This window comes from Ranitomeya imitator, chromosome 1 (assembly GCF_032444005.1).
Source record: "Ranitomeya imitator isolate aRanImi1 chromosome 1, aRanImi1.pri, whole genome shotgun sequence".
In the NCBI taxonomy this organism is placed as follows: Eukaryota; Metazoa; Chordata; class Amphibia; order Anura; family Dendrobatidae; genus Ranitomeya; species Ranitomeya imitator.
Window position 1 is genome coordinate 162,981,451 of NC_091282.1, and position 17,839 is coordinate 162,999,289.

Genomic DNA, 17,839 nt, shown 5'->3' on the forward strand with positions numbered 1-17,839 from the left:
CTGAGCGTCACTGCCAGAGGACGCTGCAGACGGAGCCGCAGCGGAGCGAGGAGCAGGTAATTATAGCGCTGCGCTCCCCTTACCTGCTGCGGCGCGGTCCCTGCAGTCCCGGCTTCTCCGGCGCTGCAGCTTCTTCCTGTAATTGAGCGGTCACATGGCACCGATCATTTACAGCAATGAATATGCGGCTCCTCCCCTATGGGGGTGGAGCTGCCTATTCATTTCTGTAATGAGCGGTGCCATGTGACCGCTCAGTGCAGGAAGAATCTGCAGCGCCGAAGAAGTCAGGGACTGCAGGGACCGCGCTGGGAGCAGGTAAGTATAACTACACAGCCCCCGCTCCCCCTCCCCTGCCGACACCCGGGTATATGACTCGAGTATAAGCCGAGAGGGGGACTTTCAGCCCAAAAAAATGGGCTGAAAATCTCGGCTTATACTCGAGTATATACGGTATACATTTTTTGATCACTGTTTCTGGTAAAAAAAAAATTACAGAACAAGTGATAAGCGACTGCTGAGGTTCTAACGCTGATGAACATAACTGAACATTGTTAGTCCCATAGGCTTCAAATAAATGGGCAGGACGCATGTAAAACAACCATTCTATTTAACAGGGGACATGGGGCCACTGTTCATATGATCAGGAGGGGGCCCAGTGGTGGGATCTCCAGTGATCAAACACTTTTCACCTATCCTGTAGATAGGTGATATCTAGGAGTATTCCCTTTAAAGGGAATCTACCAGTAGGATCAACCCTCCTAAGCCGTCTATATGAGCATGTAGGTCACAAGAAGCTGAATAAAATGATATATTGATATCTGCAATCTGAGGTTTTATTCCAGAGATATCAACTTTTCCTTATATGTAAATGAGCTGCTCCAGGCTATGGGCCGGACACTGACATGAATTAGAATCTGCCTGCAAAGATTATTTTTAAATAAAAGGGGGCATTACCAGTGTGAGAGAAGTAACTAACACACTACAAAAGAACTGAACTTTGTCATCTTGCAAGCAGATTTTCTGCAGCTCTCACAGCTCTGCTGAATTGCAGCACTGACTGCCCGTGAGATGAAAGCTGAAGCTGTGAGGAACCTGCAGATGTGTCAGGTATAATTACACACAGCTCTGCAGTGAGATCGGGAGAGGAAAGAGGGGCCATTACATGTCAGGCTGGTAACACTCCCTATCATTTGCAATAATCTTTGGAGGCATATTCTCATGCAAATGAATGTCTGCTCCATAGCCTGGAAAAGCGTATTATTTACATATAAGAAAAATGTGGATTTCTCTGGAATCAGACATCGGAACACAGATATCAAAGTATCATTTCAACTTTACCTTCCTATGACCTGCATGCCCATATAGACGGCTTAGAAGGAATGATCTTACTGAGAAATTCCCTTTAAGTCATTAACCCTGGATTTTATATAAGAATTGTTTCTCAGAATTGACTGAGAAGGTTGGTTCATAAAGACATATAGCATAGCTTAGATAATTCTCTATTTTATCCTGTAATTTAATGGACTATATTACTCATGCAATAATTTACCTGTATTTTTGTTTAAAATTAAACCTTTATTCATACATAGTTTTTGCTCTCTGTTTAGGGGGTATCCCAAGGAAGCTCTCAATATACACACTAAGGCCGGGGTCGCCCTTGTGAGTGTGATGCGAGAAACTCGCACGAGTCTCTCGCATCAATACTCGGCACTGCCGCCAGCACTCGGGACCGGAGCGTTCAGCTACATGTATTTCTATGCAGCTGAATGATCTCGAGAGTCGGTGGCTGTGCCGGATATTGATGCGCGAGTTTCTCGCGACACACTTGCAAGTGTGACCCCGGCCTAACTTGTCCAAAGGGTTCGGTTGCCAGAGGCCAATAAAAATGTATTTTTTCTCCTGACTAACCGCTATCCAATATTGTACGACAAAAAAAGAAGGTATGGAATAAGGTAGACGATCACATACTTTTCCATGCTGCAGGATTTAGAAAAAAACATTCTTTTAATATGGTCAATGACAGTTGTCCTTTTAACATACACATCAGCAACTTTTACAAATATATAAACTACTGTAATCAGCGTGTGGACATGGCCTAATTTAAAAAAAAAATGTTAGTACTAAATATTTATTTGATTTTTCCTTTTCTCAACCTTTAGATTAGTGCAGATCTACATAATGACTGCACGGAAACACATACAGGCACCTCTGCGTCCGCTCCTCTGGCTGCTGGAATCTTTGCTTTGGCATTGGAACAAAAGTAAGGCCAAAAGAATCCTGCAATTCACTGTTTGTATGTTTTTTTCTAATAGTCAAGCTTGAATAGAAATGAACAAATCATTATAAAATATAATATTATAATCTCTCATCACTTACACCTTTAGAAAAGTTGTGTTTTATTTTACCTTCGATATTAAATGTCCTCTGCAAGGACAAGTCTTTGCTCTATTACAGTAAAAGTTCTCCATAAGTCTACCTCCTTGAGATGATCACCTCTTTGTTTAGACCAGATCTCAGTTTTATTATTTATCATTCATTTTGGCTTATCTTCTCTTAGAGGACTATTCCTTGAGAAAATCATTTTAATGCAATTTCAAGTTTTCAATCCAAATTGGTTGAACTGAATATTTGTAATTTCTTTCTTTTATATTCATGAGCATAAGAGTGCTAAATTCTATATTTATATATACTATATGTTATATTCTGTTATGCCATGTGAATTTAAGGCTGTTGCTTTACAGACTTGGACTGGCCCTCCGGGAAATAGGTGAATCCCCCGGTAGGCCCCTCTGAGGGAGAAAACTACTTTCCCCCCAACATGAGCACTAGTTTTCCAAATACATTTGATTCACTATATACTAACAAAAGCAGCATCTCATCGTACATTCACACAGTACCTAGCTTATTATTGTGTAGAGGCATAGGGAAATGTGTGAATAAGAGTAATGTAAGGGTATGTGCACACGTTGCGGATTTGGCTGCGGATTCGCAGCAGATTTGGCCCTGCGGATCCGCCACAGTTTTTCATGTGTTTACAGTACAATGTAAACCTATGGAAAACCTAATCCGCAGTGCACATACTGCGGAAAATTCCGCGCAGAAACGCTGCGGTTTTTCCTGCAGCATGTCAATTCTGTGATTCCCCAGCATTTTACAGCTATTCTATTATAGGAATCCGCAGGTGTAAAAACGCAGTTGAAATCCGCACAAAATCCGCAGAAGACCCGCAGGGAATCCACAGGTAAAACGCAGAATCCGCGTAGAAAAATCCGCAATGGAATCCGCAACGTGTGCACATACCCTAATATTTGCATGTGGGCCTTCAAAGCCAATGTTACTGGTGCGCCCTTGCCATCCTAGTATAAAGCTGTTGCCATATGTTGATAAAGCGAAATGCTATTGTTATGGCCTTCAAAAAACTTGGGTCTTACATGTTTTTTTTATTTACATTTTTTATCAGCCCTAATCTAACATGGAGAGATATGCAGCATCTTGTGGTCTGGACAAGCGAGTATGATCCATTAGCTAATAACTCTGGCTGGAAGAAGAATGGAGCAGGTCTCATGGTGAACAGTAGATTTGGATTTGGCTTGTTGAACGCTAAGGAACTTGTGAATTTAGCAGATCCAAAAACATGGAAAGGAGTTCCTGAGAAGAAAGAGTGTATTGTGAAAGACAGTGACTTCACACCAAGGTAAGCTTAAAGAAAAGTAAAGACAAATGGAGAGTTGATTATCTTTGTGCCCTCTTTTCTATTTCCATCATGTGATTAGAATACCGGTCATGACTGGGTCAGTAATGTATGTAGAGGGGAATTTACACTGCAAGATATTCGTGAATGAGCACTCTTTGATGGTCATCGATTGAAAGAATCTTTTGTGCAGTGTGAAAGATCATCATTCTTGGTGGTGCATTGTCCTGTGTAACCAGGACTCGCACTGCGGAGAACAATGGCAGCTTATGCGCGACAAGCGATTTATTATAAATTGCATGCTGCTCATCTATTACTTTGCCCTGCCTGTGTAAGCAGCCATTCAAATGATCAGCGGTCATATCTAGCCAGATCCTAAGGCAAGGTACAAACTATGTTTGTGGCAATTGTAAGGCGTATAAGTTCATCAGGTTCGCACCCAACAATGGCCACTATTAGGATGGATGCGGAGGCATCTGTCCACCACAGGGACTTATTATAAAGAAATGTATGATGCATTGTATATGTTTCTTTGCAGTGGCCCTCTGTATAGAAAAGTCCAGTCTGCTGCGCTTTCTATACTGTTAACCAAACGGTCTGCAGTCGTATAGCGGAGAGATGGAGGTCGAAAGTCTCTGTCTAATGAATGATGACCTAAGTGCATAGATGCAATGGGCACCAGCCTAATTAGTACAGAGCCACAGCACTGGTGACAGGAACAATAAAAATATATATTGGCAAGACAAAGTACCGTACTCCCATTAATGGTTGGTGCTCAAGAAGGGTCCTATCCCATCAGGAACTAGGTTGAAATATTTGGCACTCATAACGTTGCAAAGTAGACTGTTTGCATTGCCTTTTTTTTCCTCCATTTTCATTTATGGCAATCCGTGCATCTGATGAAGGTCAGTGGTCTGACCGAAACGTAATACATATACAACTGTGGATTGCATTGGTAAATAAACATTCTACTTTGCCACAATCTGTGAGCGTCAAGTTGTTAAACATTGCAAGGCGCAATTAAAAAGTCTGACTTTTTATGTGAGTATGCTAAAGGTCCAATATAATAGGCCATTTTACTTATTTTTCAGGCTGTATTTCTTTGTATATAGACTGCATGCACAGTTTTGCAGTGTAATATGTTGTGAATTCTGCTCCTGGGTTCCCTCCAGTGGTTGTAGGTGGGAATGCAGTTGACTCGCAGTCCTGGCCAGGTGTATCGGATGATTACAATTCTGACTGGGATATTTAGGTGTGCAGGATCCTTTAGCCCTTGCCAGTTGTCAATGTTCCTTGTGAAGTGTTGGATCACTTTCTGGCTTCTCCTGCTTGCTGCCAAATTCAGCAAAGATAAGTGTTTGGTTTTTGTATCTGTGGCACACTGCTGTGTGCTTGTTTCAGTTTTATTCCTGCTCTGATTGTAGGATTCACTGGAGTTGCAGATTTACGCTACTACATCTTTTAGTTTGATGTAGGAAGTTTTTTGTATATTCTGCTGTGGATGTTTTGAAGGGTTTTAATACTGACCACACAGAACTCTGTCCTATCCTGTCCTATCTAGCTAGAGTGGCCTCCTGTGCTAAATCCTGTTTTTCTGCCTGTGTATGTTTTTTCCTCTCCGACTCTCCGCCAATATTTGTGGGGGGCTGTCTATCCTTTGGGGATTTTCTCTGAGGCAAGATAGTATTCCTACTTCCATCTTTAGGGGTATTTAGTCCTCCGGCTGTGACGAGGTGTCTAGGTGTGTTAGGTACACTCCACGGCTACTTCTAGTTGCGGTGTTAAGTTCAGGATTGCGGTCAGTATAGTGGCCATCTTCTCCAGTGAAAGTTCTCATGCAGCTCCAAGGTCACCGGATCATAACAGTAATATATAAAATGGCATTTAAAAGTCTTTAATATTAGTGTTTATATGTTATGATAAATATATTGCTCGTGACATATCCTCGTTTCTCCGCTACCTGCCTGCCTGCTGGCCCATACTGCACAGATATCTAGATCAAGGCTTCCAAAACATTTACAAGTACGGCCTCACTGGAAAGACCAAGGTGATGCTATGCCCTCACCTGGCTAATGGAAAATATTGCTCGATTTACATCTTACATATCTTCAAAATAACGTAAAAGAACAAAAAGAGGAAATTACATTGCTAATAAAGATACTGTCGCTACTGTGTGAAGGACTATGCAATTTGAAGTAACTTCTGTGAAAATTGCATCCTCCCCAACAACAAGGGGGCATCTCACAGGTGAGGTCAGCCTCCAAACTGGAGAAGCAGTGACCTGTATAATGCCTTTAACCATTTTAAACTGTTTTATCTCTGAAGCTGGAATTTATTATAATGGTATCAAGTACGGCTCATGTGTACTATATGGCTGCGGTTGTTACTGGGTAATGGAAGATTATTTTGGCATACTCTATCAAACAACTTTTCCAGGCTCGTTATAGGCTACAATAAATCGGCAAGCTATATTTCCCAAAATATTTAACGGAATTTTCTATGACATTATTCATTTTGCTCCATTTATATCCAATCTCTTATTATGTATTCACACGCAATAGATCACTGTACAAGTCAAATAAAGATAATTGAGTGAATTATCTTGCTGCTTACACTCCTATAATTCCATGTCATGGGGTAAATTAATCTCATGGAAGTTTGTAACATATCATTAGTCTACGAGGCTTAAAATAAGTAGCTGACACTGAGAAAATGTAATCAGTAGAGCTGCAATATCAGAGTTATAACAATAATATCATAGTGAAATGGGTAATCAACCACTCAGGACACATCTTCCTACGGTATCCCCTTGTAAAATTTTACATAATATTCCGTATTATATTAAACTAATTGCTTCACAGTACCAATTAATATAATTTTGTGCACTTTTGTAGCAAATGAATCTCTCCTCTCTCTAATAGTAGGTATTATGACTACACTTTATCATATATAGAAATTATATGTGACCCTATAAATCTAAGGGAGGGTTCACGTTATAATGGCTCCTAATTTGACTGTCTTTGTGCTGGGCACAATGGGGTGTTGGCGCTCCTTCATTAATGAGAAGCTATCATCAGAAAATGACCCCTTGTTTAAATCACGTTTCTGTGTTGCATGTATTTTTTACAACATTTTCAGAGATTTTTTTTTCTTTTTATATCACAATCTTTACTAAAGAACAAAATTGAGCATTTCTGCAGTTTTGTACACTGGCCACTTGGGCCGTTTTAGACTTATAATTCATGTCATAGTAACATAGTAACATAGTAACATAGTTAGTAAGGCCGAAAAAAGACATTTGTCCATCCAGTTCAGCCTATATTCCATCATAATAAATACCCAGATCTACGTCCTTCTACAGAACCTAATAATTGTATGATACAATATTGTTCTGCTCCAGGAAGACATCCAGGCCTCTCTTGAACCCCTCGACTGAGTTCGCCATCACCACCTCCTCAGGCAAGCAATTCCAGATTCTCACTGCCCTAACAGTAAAGAATCCTCTTCTATGTTGGTGGAAAAACCTTCTCTCCTCCAGACGCAAAGAATGCCCCCTTGTGCCCGTCACCTTCCTTGGTATAAACAGATCCTCAGCGAGATATTTGTATTGTCCCCTTATATACTTATACATGGTTATTAGATCGCCCCTCAGTCGTCTTTTTTCTAGACTAAATAATCCTAATTTCGCTAATCTATCTGGGTATTGTAGTTCTCCCATCCCCTTTATTAATTTTGTTGCCCTCCTTTGTACTCTCTCTAGTTCCATTATATCCTTCCTGAGCACCGGTGCCCAAAACTGGACACAGTACTCCATGTGCGGTCTAACTAGGGATTTGTACAGAGGCAGTATAATGCTCTCATCATGTGTATCCAGACCTCTTTTAATGCACCCCATGATCCTGTTTGCCTTGGCAGCTGCTGCCTGGCACTGGCTGCTCCAGGTAAGTTTATCATTAACTAGGATCCCCAAGTCCTTCTCCCTGTCAGATTTACCCAGTGGTTTCCCGTTCAGTGTGTAATGGTGATATTGATTCCCTCTTCCCATGTGTATAACCTTACATTTATCATTGTTAAACCTCATCTGCCACCTTTCAGCCCAAGTTTCCAACTTATCCAGATCCATCTGTAGCAGAATATTATCTTCTCTTGTATTAACTGCTTTACATAGTTTTGTATCATCTGCAAATATCGATATTTTACTGTGTAAACCTTTTACCAGATCATTAATGAATATGTTGAAGAGAACAGGTCCCAATACTGACCCCTGCGGTACCCCACTGGTCACAGCGACCCAGTTAGAGACTATACCATTTATAACCACCCTCTGCTTTCTATCACTAAGCCAGTTACTAACCCATTTACACACATGTTCCCCCAGACCAAGCATTCTCATTTTGTGTACCAACCTCTTGTGCGGCACGGTATCAAACGCTTTGGAAAAATCGAGATATACCACGTCTAATGACTCACCGTGGTCCAGTCTATAGCTTACCTCTTCATAAAAACTGATTAGATTGGTTTGACAGGAGCGATTTCTCATAAACCCATGCTGATATGGAGTTAAACAGTTATTCTCATTGAGATAATCCAGAATAACATCCCTCAGAAACCCTTCAAATATTTTACCAACAATAGAGGTTAGACTTACTGGCCTATAATTTCCAGGTTCACTTTTAGAGCCCTTTTTGAATATTGGCACCACATTTGCTATGCGCCAGTCCTGCGGAACAGACCCTGTCGCTATAGAGTCCCTAAAAATAAGAAATAATGGTTTATCTATTACATTACTTAGTTCTCTTAGTACTCGTGGGTGTATGCCATCCGGACCCGGAGATTTATCTATTTTAATCTTATTTAGCCGGTTTCGCACCTCTTCTTGGGTTAGATTGGTGACCCTTAATATAGGGTTTTCATTGTTTCTTGGGATTTCACCTAGCATTTCATTTTCCACCGTGAATACCGTGGAGAAGAAGGTGTTTAATATGTTAGCTTTCTAATATGTCCTTTCAGGATGAGCTTCCAACAAGGCTACTTAATATCAGAGGTAGGATTTCAATGACAGGTAACACCACTATGCACAGCTCTTTTCACATGAACCTCTATGCACAGCTCTTTTCACACGGACATTAGATGCTTCAATACAAAATATAGGGTCACAGTCTATGTATTGTGGCTAATGTAAATGTATTCTTTCATGATACAACATGAAGTTATAGAAAAGGTATGTTCACATGTCGTGGATTTTTCACGTTTTTTCCTTGGACAGGAATAACACAAATTTCCTGACTTTGAGGGCTCACTATTGTACTATGTCCTATTTCATTAGCTGCCGCTAGGGGTATGGTGCACAGATCACAACACGCCAGCACAGCAAATCATAAAATGAGCCCGGGATCCTGGAAGGTTAGGAAATTCACACAGCTCCTGTCTACAACCAAAGAGCACTGACTTGAACCTGGGGTTGAGATGCGATCAGCATATCTCTATTTAGAGGCCAATGTGAAACTTGAAAAATGTCTTTAAAAAAAATACACATTGTGATATGGAAAAAAATATTGCCATAAAATTCATTATTTAGCACAAAAACATGATTTAAACATTAGCTCACTTCTGATGCTTCGCTTTAAACCTGTGTGACAGGAGCTGTATAATCATCATCAGTAACTGAGAGTTTTGAATTTCCCCCTATTCCACCTGTGAATAACTTTTCTGGTACAAGCTATGCAGTTTCATCACACAGGATCCTCTGGCAACTGAAATGGTTACTCTCCTCTGATAACACAAAGCTATGTAATTCCCAGAGGGTCACCAAGAGATCACATAATACCATGAATTTTCAGATAAGGGATATAGAAAAATAATTACTGGCTGAATATTAAATATATTGGCGTACTAGTTACAGAATACATTTATGTTAAATGGGTCTCTCAAAGGCATTAGAAGACATCAATATTATAAATGGATCATGGCAGGGGGTGGACCCAGGAATTGTGCTTAGTGGATCGCCCCCATAGGGCAGCGGGGTACTCGGTACCAGGTCCTGCGGATCACAGGGGGATGTCACGGTGGCTGACCCAGTCCATGGCCCTTGGGACGACCGAGTTAAAGGGGAAAGGTCTTTAAAGGGAAAATGTTCGTGACGACACCTGTGGTATTCGGTCAGGATGACCGATGCTGCTTTAAGAGGTCCACTGGGGTGATGTTATGGCAGCAAGATGGTATACCTTCCCACAGCTGAAGAATGTCCCCAGGGCTTCCCAGTGTGTAGGTGGTGGATGGTGTGAGGCGCAGTGAAGAATGAGGACACAAGGTTGCAGTCTCTTTACCTTTTTACTGTAGACTTCAGCATCCACAGTCCAGAGCACCAGATCACAGGGTAGGCAGAGTCCGGCCAGTTTGGAGGCAAATCCAGAGTCCCCTTATCCAGGTGGAAATCAGTAGCCTTCCTCTAGTTCCTGGGTATTATAGTACCTTATTGCTGAGCCTCTCATAAGGTCCTCACAACTGTTGTAGATGTTCTAGATGTTATGTCTCTCTCTGTCCCCCAGATGGATAGGACAACCCGTATGACCGGTGGCCTGAGGCTTTTTACAGGGACTCTAGCTTGCACCGGCCTCTTGTGGGTGCCACCTTGCCTACTGGGTATGGGGCGGATCAGTAACGTGAAATTAGCTGTCCTGACAGTCTCTGGAGCAAGGCATAAAGGACTGTTGCTCTCTAGGTGTTCCGGCTACCGGGATCCTGCGCCTCAGAAGGAGGCAGCCTGTGCAGGGCAGAACTCCTTCTGGTTTCCACTCCTTTGCTATGACTTCTTCTCACTCTCTACAATACAGTTCTCTGTTCGTGTCCTTTCTTAGGAACTGCCGCATGTGGGGCAGGCGCAGCTCCGTGACCTTCTGTCTAGGCCTCTGACAGGCTCCCGCCCCTGTCAGGGACCAACTACATGAGCTAAGTTCATCCAGCAACTGCCTAACTTCCTCTCCAGGCCACCAGTTTTACCTAAGTGTGAAGACTGCCCTAATAAATAGGAGCATAGCTCCCCCTGGTTGACTGGAGTATGAAATGTGTTGCATGTTTGTGGTACCTGGTAAAGAGACCTCCTTTATTGCCTCCAAACATAACATTACTCCCCCCTAGAGGAGAATGATATTACTGCAACGACCAGGACCCTGAGGCGCTGCACTTAGTACAGGCTCAATTATAACATGTATGTTATACTATTCTGTACCTTTCATTTCTGATATTTGTGGTAAATTACATGGTTATTTAAATATAGGAAACATAATATCTAATAAAATCCTTATTCTCAGACTTTTAAAATCAGAAGATGAAATCACAATTGAGATACCCACAAAAGCTTGTAAAGGGCAAGACAATTACATCAAGTCACTAGAGCACTTGCAGCTGGAAGCTACTATTGAATACACGCGACGGGGAGATCTTCACATCACACTAACGTCACCATCAGGTATTTGACAAAACACACGAGTATGATGCATCAGCAATATATCCATATGAGAAATTAGAAAAATAAGCCTGAATCTAACAATTACTGTTATTGTATTCAGGAACCAAAACTGTTCTGCTGACTGAGCGACAGAGAGATATATCTACTAATGGTTTCAAAAACTGGGACTTTATGTCCGTCCACACCTGGGGAGAAGACCCAGCAGGAACATGGACAGTCAAGATCTCTGATGTTGTAAGTATTGTGGTGCAGTGACCAGTGTTACAGCCAGGGGGCACGGTGTGTGCGCTTCAAGATGCGCTAGGAGGCATAAATGTGATGAAACAGTGACTGGCAGAGTTGTGAATGGCCGATATGTGTCGCAGAAGGAGTCTGCGTGGTAAGTCTGATACAATGTTGTTGTTCTGGGACCTGTAGTCCCTCAAGAGTTTGTATAGTTATGAAGGGAGACTTACTAGGCTAGTTATGTGAGATGGGTGGGACAAACTAGCCACACATCCACACTCCTAGCCAGGGGAGTGGTTAAAAGGTATATAATGTGACCAGGGTGTGGGTCACATGTTCCTGTGTTTGGATCTGAGTGGTGCAAGTGCAAGGCCCTGGAAGCCTGTGTTGGAAATCCTGGGAATTCCTGAATAGCACATGGTTGGGCTTTGGCACTGAGTAGCCTGTGTGCTGTAGGACCTGGACGGTCAGTGTTGGAGGCTCCTGGGAGTGGAGTCATCCTGGAAGCACTGTGAGACCGTCGACCTGGACGGTCCTGTTGTGGACCTTGGACTGACGTGGAGTCAACCTGTGGAGCAGGAGCTCCTAAGAGGTAACCCCTGGTATGGGGAAAAGAACTGTGTGCGCTAACATAGGGCAGTTGCTGAACTGCGTAGTCATCTGGTGACTGGAGAGAGATACCAGTGTGACCACTGAAGGCTATGTAAAGCCGTATGTGATATTCTGATATGGCGATATAATGAACTGTTCGAGATATGATTTATGCTGTATTTAATAAACTGAATGGACCATTATGTGTGAAAAACCGTGCCTGTATGCGTTAATCCCGTGCCAAGCGAGTGTCCCCAAGAACTGAATTAAGGGAAACGCTACAGTATAAAGATGTAGTACAATCTGTGTCCTGTACGTTGTTATATGGAGAAGTGAGACGGTGTCACAGACAGTATTGTTCTGTGTGTCAGTCCTTTGATGTATGTTATGATAATTTCATTTGTCAGCTAAAATGTGAATATACGTTTTTCTTTCAACAACATAGTCTGATAGAAAGCAAAATGAAGGAAGGATTGTTAGCTGGAAGCTGATTCTGCATGGAACATCAACCCGTCCAGATCACATGACTCTTCCCAGAGTTTATACTTCCTACAATGTTGTCCAGAATGACCGAAGAGGTGTTGAGAAAAACATAGATGCTGAAAAGGTAAGTAATGGATGAGTGATGTGCTTCACCCATAGACTTCACTTACATGCTTGCTTATTCATTTGCTTTTAAAGGAATATTCACATCTCATGCATTTATAACGTATCCACAGGGTACACCATAAATGCCTGTTAGATCTCAGTCCCACCTTGGTCGACCGCACCTCTATCAAGAACTTGTGTCGCCAAACACTCCTCACACAGAAGAGATGACCGTACATGCGCAAGCTCTCCCCATTCTATTATATGGGAATTCAAAAATGTTTTTCAAAATGTCCTTACATTGCAAAAGTTGTGCCTGCATGGTCAAATCTTCATTCATTGCAACTACGAGACGGGTGATGTTTTCTAAATAGTTGTGGATCCCTGGGGTGTAAATGCCATAAATGCCTAAGATGGGAAAAAAACAGTAGTGATAAAGTACATAATTCAGTTTTGGATGAGTTGTGCAGCAATCTTCTGGCGACTAAAGTTTCATTCACGTGAAGCAAGCCGGTGTCAGACCTCTTTTTGTGCTTAGATACTAGAGTGTCTCATAATCAATTATTATCCTTATTACCATTTCACAGCCTTTGACATACATATGTCAAAAGCCATGTTCCTGCCTCTTATGCGGGCTCGCACACTGATCCTGTATCTTTCTCGGCAAATGATGGCTGATTTAATCAGCCATCATGTGCCCTTAACAGCTACTGGTGAAGAAAAGCTCTGCTCAAAGCTATTAACTTGTTAAACGCTACTGTTAATCTGATACAGTGGCATTTAACATGCGCCGGCAGAGGAGAGCGTCATTTCACACCCCTACAAGGATATGTACAGGCCAAAATAGGAGATCCCCTGCTAAGCGTATCTTTTTGCCAGAGCTCCTGCATGTTCCCTTTAAAGAAGAAATATTCACTCACCAAGAAGCAGTGTAAAAAATAATCTATTAGTTATATCTATACAGTACATAGATAAATGATATGTTACGGTAGCATTCTAATACACTAAGGTAGCATGAACCATGATCAATAAGTAAAACACATCTCATATCATTTCAGGAACCCACTATGGAAAAAATTACTACAGCAAAACCAACAACTTCCCCAGAGAGTGACGGACTGGAGGATGCAGTGAAGTCAGAAGCAATGCTACGTCTTCTGAAGAATGCTTTTGACAAAGAGGCGGCTTCATATGCACAGGGGCTAACAGAAATTCCTAAGCATCACTATTATTATGCCCTGGATAAAATAAGCAAGCAGCCAGATCTAAAGGACAGAGAGAACAGTCTATACAATGACTATATCGATCGATTCTATAAAAACAAGTCTTATAAGCATAGAGATGATCTTTTATTGCAAGCTTTACTGAATATTGTAGACAAGGAGTAGTTGAATTCTCAGTGTTGGAATCATGCCACCACCCATTATTATTTTGATCTTTGCAAACCTAAATTTCCATGAAATTGCCAAAAATGAACACTGTAAATATACTATATGCATTCCAGGGAAAATACAGTTTGACCAATAAAGTATCTTGATATAGTCAATGACTGAACCGTTGATCATCGGATATATCAAGTTGTATAAATGTTCCACAAATCAACTATTACAAATGAAAATAGATGCTTGGCTCATATAAACCCATCAGAGTTCACCAATTTACCAATGTGGATAAGATTTCGGCTGGGGTCACACCAGCGTATATTCTCTCCTCAGAGAGAATCGAATGAATTGTGTTACTGATACGCCGGTCAATCTCTGATCCAAGTGTCAGCTGAGTGTGATCTGATTCTCTCCGATGAGAGAATGTAGTGCACTGTTAGAAGATGGAGAACACAAGTTCTCCATCTTCTCCATTGTGTGAGCCTGCGGAAATCGGACAGCACTCAGATGTCATCAGAGCGTAGTCTGACATTTTCCACGGGCCCACAGACTTGTATTGGTGGGCGTCAACCCATTATCGGAGCCACTCGCAGCACTGAGAAAAAAACGTTGATCAGCACTGACCCATAGAATAACATTGGTCTGAGTGTTACTGATAAAACATCAGATAGCGCTAGTCGGATGTATACGCTCGTGTGAGCGAGCCCTTAAAGTGATGTTCTGGCAAGTTGCTATGATACCACACAGGATTACAATGACGGATCCACTGATTTCCTAAATTATGGAGTAGCAAAAAAAATTCTTCCTAAAAATCTGTAAGGCAACAATGTAATCAAATGTTTTACATGAAATATTGTGCAAGATGGCAAAATATCTTGTCTTCAATATAAAGAAATATCATCTACCTTTTCTTTGCTGTGCCAAATAATTTACAGAATGTTTTGACATAACGTACTCATACCGATGTTAGTCAATGAGGCCGTGCACATGTTGGTTTTTTTTCCTCGGCCATCTGTGAAAAAAAATCGGACAGCACTCAGAGGACATCCAAAGGCAGTCCAATTTTCATGGATAAACTCAATGGAGCAGATGGAGATTTAATTTTTTGTTCGCCACATTCCAGAAACTTGGATCACACTCTAATGAAACTGATCAAACATTGACCAGAGTCTGATCAGAGTGTGATTAGCATAATTGGACCAATTTTATTGGCTGAGAGAAAAACAGTCATGTGATCCTAGCCTTATAGTAATGCAGGCTTAAAATCTCAAGGTTCATGGACATTGCGAAACCTTGTGTGCTGAGCCTGTAGTACAGGGGACTGTCATGTTGGTTCTATTGAACTGCATGCCGATAGAGCTCCATAATCAAGGACTTCAACAGAGCCTGTATGAGAATAAGGCCAGAGTCACGCTACCGTATAACAAGGCCGAGTGCTATTGGATAAAACATTGCCTAGCTCTCGGCCCAATGTTATACCATGGGGCAGATCAGATCTGCGATTATCTTCTCAGCATGAGAGAACAATGGCAGCATGCTACGATTAGCACCGAGACTTGCCTCACATACACCCATACAAGTCTATGAGTGCGAGTGAAACATTGGACTGTACTCGGATGTCATCCAAGTACAGTGCGATATACGCTGACGCTGGCAATGGAGGCGATGGAGAAATTACTTTCTCCCTCTCCTCTGCACCTGTGCTGCGACTCTCTGATGTGAGAGGATGGGAGCACCGAGCATTGACACCCGGATCACACCCGCAGCACAGCTGGAGCCGAGGGTCATTACCATATTGCAGCGGACGCCATACACTGGTGTGATTCCAGCCTAACCCTATTTCTCACTTATTCTAACCCCTGTATCTCCATGGCAGGCCACTGCTATCAACTTCACCAATGCAGGAAGGGATGATGCCCTACCTGACTGGTAATGGCTGTGGCTGACAACAGCAGTCAGGTGATTTGAAAAAGGGCATCAAAAATTGGTAACTCTTAACCCCTATTTATACAGTATAAATACTGTATATATTGCATTATACTGCAAAACAATGAAGTTCACACAGGACCAAGGTATACAAAATTACAACAATATTTTTTTTTATTTATTCACAAAACATACATAAAAGATGGATTAAAAAGTAAGCCACAAAGCTGATAACATGACTCACTCATCAGCCCTATGTGCACTTTGTTCTTGTGTGGGATTTATGGTATTAGATTGTATTGAGTCTTATTTATCCTCTAAGATTAATAAAACCCTTGACACATGCGCATACTATTAGGCTGTGTGCACACATTGCATTTTTGCTGCATTTTTTTCTGAGTAGATTTGTCAGGAAACCTAAGGTCATGGGCCCACGCTGAGGAACTGCTGCGGCTTTGACGTTACATATTTGCGCAGCGTCAAACCCGCAGTGGCCAGATGTGACAGTATAGTGGGTGGGATTTCTAGAAATACCATGTCCGTTATGCGTCCACAGATGAGATGGACATGAAGCGCGTCTTTTCAGACCGCATGTCAGAAATTACACCAATAGAAATGTATTGGATGTGGTGATTCCGCACAGTTCAGTGAACACATGTGGAGCTACCTGCCTTCAATAGACGGCAGCGCTTTGGACGCAGTGAACATACACTGCCAGTTCCGGATCGTGGGCACCCGGCCTTTCCTGATGCCAACAAAGTAAGTGAGATTCCTGAAGTCTCATGCACATGTTGCTTATTTATGACTTGCAGATGTAGTGTAGCAGAATGTCAATTGTTTCAGATTGGTGACGTCACAACTTAGTGACTGTGACAAATGAACACGATTGACCCTCTCGCACTGGTCATTGCCCGACACAGATTTCTGAATCGCTATGGTTTAAATGCTATTAATGAAACTATACTGTAATACAAATATATTAGAATGATATTATTTTTGTACTACTTTCCATACATATATTCCAGTACAGTTGATTAAATATTTTTTTTAACTGGGAATTGCAATTTCATATGTAAAATAATACTTATATACTGTATTTTAATAATATACCAGTGTCTAGTAACATTATTCACAGTTATTTTATGATTCTAAGAAGTACTGAGAGGTTATATATTAAATCAGAAACCAAGTCATGATGAAAAGTCCAAAGAAACCTGAACTGTCAATGTGATTATGAATTAATTCTACATTTATTAGATGTGTATCTAATCTCAGCATAGTCGAGAAGTGATGCCCCAGCTTCCCTTTACGCATCCAGCTTTCTCATGTGTTCTCTCCGTGTTTTTCACCTACTTGTTAGGTTCCAATTATAGTCAGTCATGAATCAAACTTACCCATTCAAACCTACACGACCGCAGAAAAACTCTGATAAAAGGCTGATTGTAGAAACTCACATATAAAAATGGAAATCAGACCGCTTTTCAAATAAGTAAAGAAAAGACTGGCTGTAAGGCCTCATTCACATGCCCGTGTTGTATCTATTTTGTTCATATTCCTATTATAATCTATGGTGATGGCTACATGTATGTGTTTTACATGGGCTGTGTGCCTGTGCAAAACACTCGGAGACTTGTTCACTTTTTTCCGGTATTACGGATGAAAAGGGCCAATACAAGTCTATGAGTCCATGAAAAACAGAATCCACCGTATGTGTTTAACAATGCAAAGTATAGAAGAAGCCATGTAATGTATTTACTTATCTATCTGTGATGATAAAAACGGACGCACGGATGACACACTCATGGGAAAGATGGAAACACAGATGAGACACTGATCCAAAACACTGAGTATAGTGATGAGCGAGTGTACTCGTTCGGGTTTTCCCGAGCACAATCAGGTGTCCTCTGAGTATTTGGGCGTGCTCCGAGATTTATTTTCTGTCTCCGTAGCTGCATGATTTGCGGCTGC

At 41.6% G+C, this 17,839-nt stretch overlaps 1 protein-coding gene across 3 annotated transcripts in view; it reads left to right on the forward strand.

Annotated features, from left to right (window-relative positions):
• PCSK1 (proprotein convertase subtilisin/kexin type 1) overlaps nucleotides 1-16,999 on the forward strand; it is a 98,957-nt gene extending 81,958 nt beyond the window's left edge. For 2 of the 3 annotated variants that reach the window (XM_069752019.1, XM_069752030.1), the window contains exons 10-15: nucleotides 2,160-2,260; nucleotides 3,461-3,694; nucleotides 11,002-11,159; nucleotides 11,260-11,393; nucleotides 12,421-12,582; nucleotides 13,622-16,225. In XM_069752019.1, the coding sequence (XP_069608120.1) occupies nucleotides 2,160-2,260; nucleotides 3,461-3,694; nucleotides 11,002-11,159; nucleotides 11,260-11,393; nucleotides 12,421-12,582; nucleotides 13,622-13,951 (1,119 nt within the window). In that variant the 3' untranslated portion in view covers nucleotides 13,952-16,225. Of the gene's footprint in view, nucleotides 1-2,159; nucleotides 2,261-3,460; nucleotides 3,695-11,001; nucleotides 11,160-11,259; nucleotides 11,394-12,420; nucleotides 12,583-13,621 lie in introns of all 3 variants that reach the window. The other variant, XM_069752008.1, reaches the window with a different exon arrangement.
• The last annotated feature ends 840 nt before the right edge of the window (nucleotides 17,000-17,839 follow it).